The 11,338-nt window shown below is 39.4% G+C and overlaps 2 protein-coding genes across 2 annotated transcripts in view; both read right to left on the reverse strand.

The window, feature by feature from the left end:
- Positions 1-722: 722 nt before the first annotated feature.
- Positions 723-2,436, reverse strand: ier3ip1 (immediate early response 3 interacting protein 1). Its single transcript, XM_014002528.1, has 3 exons — positions 2,304-2,436; positions 1,680-1,781; positions 723-1,575 (listed from the first exon to the last, which is right to left on the reverse strand). The coding sequence occupies exons 1-3, from the start codon at positions 2,392-2,394 to the stop codon at positions 1,520-1,522; spliced, it is 249 nt and encodes an 82-aa protein (XP_013857982.1). The 5' UTR covers positions 2,395-2,436; the 3' UTR covers positions 723-1,519.
- A 1,018-nt stretch (positions 2,437-3,454) lies between these two features.
- skor2 (SKI family transcriptional corepressor 2) overlaps positions 3,455-11,338 on the reverse strand; it is a 92,262-nt gene continuing 84,378 nt past the window's right edge. The window contains exons 2-9 of the mRNA XM_014002506.1: positions 9,276-11,278; positions 8,674-8,737; positions 7,990-8,067; positions 5,720-5,785; positions 5,496-5,594; positions 5,264-5,331; positions 4,283-4,347; positions 3,455-4,179 (exon numbers count right to left, since the gene is read on the reverse strand). Coding sequence (XP_013857960.1) covers positions 4,291-4,347; positions 5,264-5,331; positions 5,496-5,594; positions 5,720-5,785; positions 7,990-8,067; positions 8,674-8,737; positions 9,276-11,249 — 2,406 coding nt within the window. The 5' untranslated portion in view covers positions 11,250-11,278 and the 3' untranslated portion in view covers positions 3,455-4,179; positions 4,283-4,290. The remainder of the gene's footprint in view (positions 4,180-4,282; positions 4,348-5,263; positions 5,332-5,495; positions 5,595-5,719; positions 5,786-7,989; positions 8,068-8,673; positions 8,738-9,275; positions 11,279-11,338) is intronic.

The raw sequence follows: 11,338 nt of genomic DNA on the forward strand, positions 1-11,338 counted from the left end.
AGATTTCAGCTTAACCAACAAGCACTCAACATTGAACCTACTTACAGAAAATACCTTTTTTTTTTAGATTTCCATTTGCAGGAAAACAGTTTTTGGCCATGTTTCCATTTGTTCTATTGAAAATGTATATAATGTTCTTTCTTATCATTTTTAGCTTTATTTATCTTCAAAGTGTGGATTCCGTTTGGTTTGTATATGACACTGCTACACTGAAGAAATGTACCATTATTTTTTTAAATAACCTTTGTTAAACAAAAATCTGTCAACATTTTTACGAGTTGAAACAGAACTCATAAATTATTATTACAAGGCCAGAGATATGTGAATACGCAGACACTCTCCTGTTGACGTGATCGCTTTTACATTTTTCTGTTTGCCTCCACACCTAAAACCAGACTAATCATGTATCAAAATGGCTTGTTTCCAAATCTCCCTGTTAAACATATGCTTTTAATTCCAGTAGAGCCTCTTTCCTCAAATCCCTTATTTTTAGGGTCAAAACTAATGTGAATAAACATGGTTGTGGAACAACAGGGAAGAGGATGGTGATAATTCACAACATATTGGGATTATTATTAAAGCAGAGAACGGAGAAATGGACCAACATGAAACATATGGAAGGGATACATATTCATGGAAAGGTGAGAATGGGCTTTTTTAAATGATTATGTAATGGTTATGTTTAAAGATGTCATAAAGTTATTTAATAACAAACCTAAGAAACAAATTCATGAAATTATATTTTGCATTTAAGTCAGAACAACAGCACAACTCAATGTCTGAAGCATTGAGGTAGTATAAACTTTTAAACTACATTTGTCTGAGTTGTATTTGAAAATATGTGTTTTTTTTCCTTACAGTCGCAAATAAACATCACAACATTTTACACACTGAATGAAGAAAACAGCCCTGACGAGGTCTGGAGCATTCCTGTTATAAATACAGTGCTAATCAACTGTTAATCAACAATACAGATGGAATTAAAAAAAACAATAAATTAAAATAAATTCCTATTGGTTTCTTTATCTGTATGTACAAACATATTGCCAAAATCATATGATTCTAATATAATTTWTTGATGGAAAGTCCAAACATCATGGACTTTTAAGCACCTTTTTATCAACATATGGCACAAGTCTGTCCATCATCCAAACAGGCTCCTGTCATTTTAACCTGAAGCTTGTTATAAACCTAATCTGTGCAGCACAGAGACAGAATTGTCACCGTGTGTTATGACTTTAAGAAAGATAATCTTTTTTTCCATTTTTTTTTTGGACAAAGAGAAGAAATTTCCTCAAGACATGTGTAGACTAACAACAAAATGCTTCTTCTGTTTGCATCTGCAAATATTTTTTTTTTCTGTTTTCTGGTCTTCCTGTTGAAAAATCCTAACTCCCATATTGACTTGCAAAAAACAGAAGTCCTAAATGACAAATTGTTTAATGTGTGATGGCATAGGTTTGTGGGTTTCAGTGGTTCTTTGTCAGGTGTTTAATCCTCTAGTATCCACAGCTGGTGGTCAACCGAAGAGCAACAACAGGATGATGGATGCAGAGTTGACGATTATTAAAGGCACTGTAAAAACACAAAATGACAATTTCAAAAAAATAATTAACATTTACACATATAACTTCATAGAATCTATATATATTTATTTGATAAGCAATGGTTCTTCGGACCTCTCATGACAGTCCGAACTGAGCGGATGAGATTCAGGATCTGAGCTTTGACTCCTGGATCATCTCCAAAACCTCCAACTCCTTGATCTACACCCCAGCCGACTGGAAACAGACAGTGGTACAGACTGTTATAACATCCGATTACACTGTTATCTTTGAATAATAACAGAATTTATCTTTAGTAAAATGACATACTTGCATACTTAATACAAAMGTTATCTGGATTACAGGAACAATGATGTTTGAAATATAGGAAACATGACAAAATACATAAATAGCCTTCTTCAAAGCTGAAATATTTATTTTCATGAGGAAGTATCAGTATGTTATTTGTCCATAATGCATGGAAAAATATTTGAAGTTTTTGTCTAACTATTATATGATACATCAGCTTGCCACACAGAGAAAGGGATGGACAGAACGGTTGCAAATGTTTATGAGATTGAAAAAAAATGTGATAGTATACTTGTATAAATATTGGTATAGCTGTTTCTAAATCTCAGTTTATCCAGTCAGAAAGACAAGCAGAGCTTCACTCTCTTGCTTAGCTCTTGTTAGCATGCAAAACTGCTTTACTTTACAAATAATAACAAATAAATAAACTACTAGTGGCAGAACACTTACTTTTTCTGAGAAACCTCTCCTCATGAAGCACAGCGATAGCATTAGTACAAAGWATAGCTGTCTGGATAAGCGTATACAGTGTAAACGCCATGCTGGCAACTAAACTGCCCTCCTCCTCCCTCGTTGACCACGCCCCGAAGCACGGCGGCCGTAAACCGACACCGTGTGTCGTGAAATCGAATTGTTCAATTTGCTTGTACTTTTGGCGAAGCCTATTAGCTAAATGTGGTCAAAAGACGTATTAGTCAAACAAAATACGTACACTCACAGCAGTATAGCACATCATCACGTCACAATATTGCACACATGAAAAAAACAACAACTTTTGAACAAGTTGTATGAAATAAATAAATAAATAAATAAATAAATAAATACATTTTTTTTACCATTTAACTTACAAAATATCCCCAATAAATAAACCACACTGTTATTTTTATATAGACTTTTAATTTGCACATAAATAGTAGAGAAACTACGAGAACATTTTGAAATACATCTGCAGTAATAGAATGGTAACATTTTATCAGTAGATGGCAACTTCATCCATCTAATAAATAAACAAGTGAGTGAAATATTTTTTGACATACACCTAAATGCACCATCCTCGTCATTATTATCACTGTGTCACTTTTTTTTCTTTAAATGTTATAATAAATAGCATTTTCACAATTAGGGAGTCAGGATTTAATATTCAAATAAATAAAACAAACACATATAGATAGAGAAACTGTAAGATCCAGTATTTTTCAAGTATGACATTTTATACAGTCTGATGAGGTTATTTACAATTTAGATTTATGAGTGCAGCACTGCTGGCTGCAAATTTTATTGGGGATAAATTAGAGTCTTGGAGAGAGTCTGTTTACCACTTATCAGCTGATGGTGGCATTATACTTTCACACCAGGTGAATACTGAGAGTTGTCGAAGGTTGAAAACATTGCTTGTGTGCTTTTGAGCAAAATTCCACCCACTCCAATTCGATCCAATGCACAGCTGTCATACAATACACATAATTATGGGCAACTTTTCATGTATAAATAAAACAATACATATGAGTAATTACATGTGATACATTAACAATGCAGTAATATCTGCAGTGAATATAATACCTAATTTCTTCTACAATAAATAAATTATGGGACCGTACACCTTTTTTGTGTGTTTTTATTTTAAATAATACTGCGCTTCGTTCATCATTAGGTTTGAAACCTTGATCATTAATGGAACATTTATTAGTCCGAGTGTTTGTGTAACAAGTAATGCTGATAGTTGGTGGTAATGATGATTTGTGTGAACAGGGAAGAGTTGCGTCTCCACATGATGAGAATAACTTCATTTGTGATCAGATTGTTCACTCTGATGTATGTACATTAAGGGTGACATCCGTAAGAGCTCAGATAGTCTTTGTGCACTCATAACTTTTTAACTTCTCTTCTCAGCTATGTGACATACAGTACAGCTTCCTTTCAGGTGGACCTTACCAAATCTGGAAGCTTCACCAAGTCTAACAGGGGCCACGTTTCCATTGATCCTAGCTGAATAAAGCTTACAACCTGACAACGGAGCAATGAAAGAGCAAGAATGATCCAGTTTTCCCAATATCAACAATTTGCAGCTGATTTCATAAAGCGACCAAAAAAAAGACATGGTTGGTAGCAGTTCACCAATATGCTGGTACAAAAGCAGTATGAAGTGGTCCAAATGTTGATGTGATACTGGAGAGGCAGTCAAATAATGTCTGTCCTAAAATATCCTTCAAAAAACACGTAGAAATACAATAGTATCATTTTCTTATGGTTGGAGCTTTGATCTTTGTTCACCAGGGAAAAGTCCAGGCAGCTTCCTTTTGTTTTGCTTCCCTTTTTTTAATATGGTCTGTAAAAAAGAGACAGATAATAAATTAGTTTGTCTTTGTTTTGATCAAATATTGTTAAAAGTCACATTTTACTTTTCATCAAACATGATTGTATAATGTTACCTTTTTGGCTACTTGCTGAGATGAGAACTGATCTTTTCTTTTCTGATGATGTTTGCGTAGGGAATCTGGAAGACAAAAAGCAACAACACTTAGACAAATATATTCAAAAATAATCATGCTCTACAAGAAAAATATACTGTCAATAAGGCACGTTTTACTTTTTACTTTCACTTGTTCGAGACAAAAAACATTAGAATTTCAGAAGGACTTTCAGTGTTGGCGAGATGAGGAAAGTTTTAAAATTACACGGCGCTGTCAGTTACATGAATTAAACATTTCTGAAGTTCATTTAAATGTCTGTGTGAAATTAATGTGTCATTACTCTCAGACAGATCCATCTGCTGCTCCGAGACGCATTTGTCAATTACAGTGTGTACGTGCACTTTGGTGAGCAGCACATGCATGCCTTCAAATGACTTTAAAAGCCTCTTTATACTCGTCTGCCTTTTGTAACGACACAAATGCATTTYGGTCGTGTGTTTGCGCGCACGTGTCTTTTATTGGTGCATGTGCACAGTTTGCTGTCATGTGCGTACGAGCGAGTACAGTTGTAGCATGTGTCAAAACGCAAAGATAAACAGCGTCTGTCAGCCTGTCTGCCAGCTGCTCCTGTGATTGATGTCGACGGAAACGCTCAGACGGCTGCAGAGGAACTCCTCACCCATGAAAGACAAACTGCATGACTGCCTCTGTCTTTTGATGGACAAATAAGCAACAAAACTAGTGTTTATTTGGATCCTAACCTCTGAAATGACTTCTATTTYTATTTTAACCCATGGCCTAAGAAGTCCTAATGAAAAAATGGCTATCCCACTAAACTCCGTTTGATTATGAACATTTTCTAGTTTCAGCAGCATTCTTTAAAACAGTGCAAAAAAAAAGCATATGCATTATTAATATTATTTTTTCTTTGTTGACACATAATGAAATATGCTATTTGCCACTTCCATCAGTTTTAACAATTCACATTAGTATTCTTACCATCTGTAACTGCTGGACCATTTCTTCCCTGTAGGCGAGCTCTCGTTTCATCTGATCTTGAAAATTATCTGAAATTAGTAGAAGAACCTGCTTAGGTGGAACATTACTATCATTTCAGAAACAGATTTTTTTAAAGCTCTCTGATTAATGAAATGTGCTCATAAAAATACTGGATGTGAATAGCAGAGAGGGGTTAAAGAAGAGGAACAAAAGAAAAGAAAAACAGACTTACGGAAGACAGGGAATGGTGAGGTGCCCTTCAGGGCGTGAAACTCTTGCTCCAGTCTTCTCCTGAAGTCGATCTGCTCTAAAAGAACCTTCTGAAGCTCCTCTAGAAAATGAAAACCACAAGAAAATATGCAGAATTGTGAGTAGATAAGTTGGGAGAAGGGTCAGCAGCTAAGCATTCAGTCAGTTAATAAATACATTATAATTAATGAAAGAAGAAACTTGTACCTTTCTCCATGTTCTCCACGTCCTTCTTGAGCGCCACAGGAGAGGAAGCACTTCTGCTCTGATCACCTAAAAACACAGACAAAAATATGTATACATCCAAAAGAATTTACGCAGGTAAACACTTGGCAAACYTTCCTAAAGTTCAAACATGTATTTTTTAACAATCAATCTGATATGACATCTGCTAGAAATTTTTTATCACCAGGCAAAAGGAGAGTTTACTAAACTAATTGTTACTGTTACATTTTACACACTTATGTAAAGATGCAGAGACATCATAGATATATAAAAAAATCAAATTTTATCTGATGCAAAAGAAATGTGTGAATGAAACATTTCAGTATGACAGTTATGTAACTGATAATTAGGTGTTCAGTCTACAAAAGTCTTCATTCTAACAAGATATAAGTCAAGTAAATGTGTGTAAACAACATCCAACGCTCATAAAAAACTAATTACATTTTCTATTTTATTTTATTTTAGTGTTAATGTGATTATTGTTATGATTTTGCATATTTTTCTTGTATTTTATGATATTCCTTTTATTCGTTTTCAGTTAACCTGAATGCTGCAGTTCAACTTTTGACCGCTGGGTGTCAGAGTAAGTTTGTGCAAACTGTTAATGCACAGAATAGTTTACCCTGCTCATTACTTGTCAGACTCATCTTGCTGTTACATCAAATCACAGAAACAGATGTAAACAAATCAGGTGGTTTTTTTTTAAAGATATAACAAGAGCTGATCATAATTTTTTTTAAAAAAAAAAGTTATTTTTACCTGGCTGAAAACAACAACTATTACATTTATTTAGTCTGATAAATGATTCTGTCCTCTATCAGTGACTATTGTGAGCTGGTAAATAACTTAAACATGTTTAGCAGTGCTGTCACGTGAGTCCTGTGATTTATGTTTCACTGCTTTAGGTTACAAAGAAGGGATTTTTTCATTTGTTCGGAACTTTTCCATCTGCAGAGCAAACATCTCTATCACAGTATTGTCAACATTGTTAGGCATGTGTGTGTTTGCATCTGGATTGAGAAAACAAGGCTTTAAATAAAGCAATCCAGAACCTTGGATATGCATATTCTCCTTCAGTCATCATGTGTCCTGGCTCCTTCATCCTCCCTCTCTCTCTCTCTCTCTCTCTCTCTCTCTCTCTCTCTCTCTCTCTCTCCTTTCCTTCTCCTCTCTCTGTCTCATTTGATAAGCAAATTTGCAGACACTGCCCGAGGATAACAACCTCGTTTGACAGTCAATTAACCGTGAATAGTCAAAGCCAAGGCGGTTTGCATTACATAAATGGAAAATTAGATTATTTTTTCTCCCTAGAAACAGAGGGAGAGTTTAAAGACAGTGGAGGGGGGTGGGGGGCTAGTGGGGGTGGACTCAGAGGAATCAGGCCTTCTAATCACGTAGAGCTTCCCACCGCCCAGGGAGACATTTGGCAATCAGGGGAAAGGTGGTCTCATTTAATTTGTTTCGTGTAATTTTTTGAAATACATTATACATTATGCACAGGGATCATTACGATGTYTGCATGTGTAGGGGTTGAGGGAATGTTGGGGGGGGTTGTAGATATAAATGTTGGCACAGATGTCATAAAGCACTTTTAATGTCTCCCTGACAGATATAAAAAGGCAATAAGCTGCGATCTTTTTCAAACGGGAAAGGGTGTTTCGCACCGAGAACGGGAGAAAAAAAAAGGCAATTATGTCAGCGGAGATATGGGCCCATGGATGAAGATTGCCAGCGCAATGCTTATCTCTGAGCTGATGTTTTCTTGTTGAACTATAACAGCCCCCCTAAGAGTAACAGTGCTGGCGACAGCGCTGCTAAATGGAAAAGCGGCAGAGCAGCTTTCTGCTTCTTTTCTTATTTGTTTGTATTTATATAAAATCCCTTTACTTCCCTTCTGAGTGAAACAAAGTTACGGAGAGGCTGAAAAACTGAGGAGCTTTTCCTCACTGCTGTCCTGGGTGTCATTTGTAGTCATAGTTTGAACACAATATTTATTTAACATGATAGCTTTTATGTATGCTTTTCTTTCTCATTTGATACTTTGTTATAATTTCATTTGGGAATTTTATTATAAGTTGAGGCTTGCAGTGCAATGTGAGAATGAAAACAAACAAAAAAGTATATTAAATTAAACTTACAGTTCCCTCTAACAGCTAAAAGGCTGTTTATTTAAATTCTGTTTTATTCTTTTCTTGTATTTCATCTGCCAGCAGCTGAGATTTAACACTTTAATAAAAAGAAACACTTGTCACCTGAGCACTCTCTCCAGTAGCTTGGGGAAGATGTCTCTCTGTCAGGCACAAAGAAACTTCTCTGCTCTTTGTTTTCATCTGGGAGAAAATGTGGGGGGAAAGATAGACACACAAAAAAAGGGAGAGTCAATAAGGCCCATTGGTTATCCGGACACATGGAGATAACAAAGTGTGTGCACAGTGTGTGTCCCCTCTTTGTGTGTGCATTTGTGAGTTAAGTGTGTTTGCCAACACTCTGCAAGAAAACACACAACGAGGTATTTTCCTCCACAAAACGGGTCCGATTGGGAGATGAGAGGAGCAAATGAAACACTGCAGGAATGCGAGCCTCGCAGGGTTCACAGGAACTCTATAAAGCCACTCAGTCAGACAATAAATGAAACAAAGATGCTATAATACAACGGACTCAAACATTTGATGATAGGGTGTAACAGTTTGCTGAAATAGTGTGCAAGGTTATTTCTCAAAACTGTGCAAAAAAAACAACAGATTTAAAACATTTTAAGGCACCGTAAAGTGACTGCAGGTGTTGCACGTAAAGTCAAACAATCCTATCAGCAGCACAAGAACAATCTGAGATTATTATTAAAAAATAAGAAAAAAATGTTTTGTCAAACAACTGTTTTTTAATGTCTTAATTAAAAAAGAAATAACAGACTTAAAAATGCTATATTTTTTGCTCACCAGAAATGCTGGAATTGTCTTTGGTTGCGTATGCAGGTAGTCCTTCATCTCTATTTTTCTGGGCCTATAAAAAAAAATCAAGTTGTCAATAAGCTTTTCTTTCAAACGTTAGCAGAATGTACAGAGCAGGCATGGTGTCTTTTTATTTTTAGATCTGTGCAAGTCACGTCCAGTTTACTTAAGCTTTAAGCTTTCTCCGTTTGACAAAGGTTCTGTTTCTTAAACCAATGCTGGAGTTAATCAAGAGTCCACCTTGAAGTTTATGCTTCTCACTTTGAAAGAAACAAGTTTGTACAGGGTTTATATTGGACTACTCTGTTGCTTATTCCTCCTGTCAGGTGCCTGGTTAATGTGAGTCAAAAGGTTAAAGATTAGAGATTAGAGTTGCCCTAACAGGTTGGGGTGACAGCGAGAGAACAAACACTCTGTGTCCATTAAACAATCCACGCCTGGGTCTATTAGCTGGGATCAGAGCAGGGTGACTGTTTCAATTTCTTTAGGGAGAAACCAGGCTATCAATCTGCTTATGCAGATCACAGCACTGCCTGACTGCAGCRCCATTTAAATAATAATTAGCTAAAGTGGCCTGTGGGGATATTTACGTTTTTGTAAGCTGCATCCTCTCGGTGAGGTGGGGTGGAGCTGGAGAGCGGTAAACTGGCGCGTGGAGAGGCAGGTAGGCTGGGGGAGTCCTGTAGGATGGGGTTTGAGGAGGATCCTGGAGAGGTGCTGGGATACACTGCGTTGCCCCCTCGGTCCTTCCCCCTCTCCTCTCCGGCGCTGTCACTCAGCGCCGGGTGGTACAAGTTGCTTTGAGTCTGTGGGGGTCTGTTTGTGAAACTCCCCTCCTCTTCCTCGTCCTCCTGCTTTGAAGACTCCACGTCCACTTCCCCTTCCTCTTCGCTGTCCCCCRCTTCCGCCTCGCCGTCACTCCCGTAGCTACAACTGCTGGTGGGTGACAGTCGCTGGTGTCGGTCTGACCCGGTGACCACAACTCTAAAGTCCTCATCTGTTGCCCCGACCCCTCCGCTGTTGCTGTGGAGCTTTGCGATGCTCTCTGCGTCTTTGACCACTGGACGAAAGGCAGAGCCGTAGCTCGGCTTTCTTGTTTGGAGAGCTGTGTTGTCCAACAGTTTGAGCCACCCCTCTGACGTCACAGGGCGAAGGTCGGTGGTTCTTGTTGTGCAGTCTGRGTCAAACAACCCTGACCTTGGCGTAGTGGTGCCGTTGCTGGGRGTAATAGTTGTGCTGACACCATTTCCACTGCTACTCACTGCCCCGGCATCACTGGGGTCTGAGAGATCCAGGAAGGCCTGTCTGAGAGAAGGGTTTTCTGTCAGGGAGGAGAGAGTGCTGGGCTGAGGYTGGAGATAGGTGGGGACAGGAATCCCCCCTGCTGCCCTTGGTGGCCAAAACATGCAAAAAGGGGGATAAAAAGTGTCTTTACGGCCAGGCCACAAAAATCCCGACAGCCCGGCGCCTTTGTGCGCCGTTGAAACATCGCTGTCCTCTTTTTTCTGCTGGCAGAGGCCAAAGCCTGGGAACGGATAAGAGGAAGGGAAGAGCGAGGTGGTGGGGAACTTCTGCAACATGCTGAAACCTTTGCTCGGGACGGGGATGACGGGGTAGCTGCACGGCGTTTTGCGGGGAGACAGACTGTCCCCGTCCAAATCRTCCTCMTCCTCAAAGCGACCTCTTTTCTGAGCACCCAGGTCGGGTCCCATCATGTGAGGCACAACCGTACCCGGGAGGGTCTTCATAGGACCCATGGAGGAGCAATGGCTCGATGAGGGCAGTGCTCTCTTTCTGCTCCCTCCATTGAACATGGCTTTGACATCTTCCCATGCRTAGATTAACTCATCCTGCGGGTGTTTGTCGGACAGTTTGAGGTGCCGTCGCCAGGAGTTGAAGTTGGCCGCATCGGGCTGGGTGTACTTGGCATCTGGTGTGCGGTGGGAGTGGAAGATGAACTTGTTTGGGGAGAAGTACATGTTGCAGAAGGAGCACTTGATGCATTTGGCTCTGGAGCTGTTGTAGCGTGCCGGTATGAAGTTCCCACGGCAGCCCCAGGCGCACTCGTGCGACACGTCGAAGGCAAAGTTGTCGGGCAGCTTCGGCGGCGAGTTCTCCCCCAGGAAGGACTTGCACAGGCGCTCGGCCTCGCGCTTGGTGATCATGCCACAGCGGCGAGAGGAGATGGGCATGGCGCCGGCCCTGCGGAGGATCTCCAGCTGAACCGGAGTGCACTGGACGCAGGTGATGCCCAGCGCCACGCGCCGGTTATGGATCTCGTTGTAGCTGTAGTTTTTCAGGAGAGTGTTGGAAATCTGCGCCAAGCAAAGTCTCTCAATGTTATCGATGACCAGCGATACGATAGGGACGCCGTATAAGATGACCTGGCCGACCTGGTTAGGTTTGAGAGGGGAGGAGGAAGAGGAAGGAGAGGGTGAGGATAAGGAAGAGGATGAGGAGTGAAGATGGCTGGGCCTGGGAGGAGTGAGAGGCTCCTGTTGATAAGTTCCTGTTGAGTTTGTCATCATTATGTCATTAGAGCTTGAAAGATGAGCCTTGTCCATACTTAAAATAATACTGTTTGTGGAACAACCTGTTGAAAAAGAGGGGATAAAAGAGAATAGAAAAAATGTAAAAAATAAAATAAAATAAA

The sequence above is a fragment of the Austrofundulus limnaeus genome, unplaced genomic scaffold (assembly GCF_001266775.1).
Source record: "Austrofundulus limnaeus strain Quisiro unplaced genomic scaffold, Austrofundulus_limnaeus-1.0 Scaffold13, whole genome shotgun sequence".
NCBI classification, from domain to species: domain Eukaryota; kingdom Metazoa; phylum Chordata; class Actinopteri; order Cyprinodontiformes; family Rivulidae; genus Austrofundulus; species Austrofundulus limnaeus.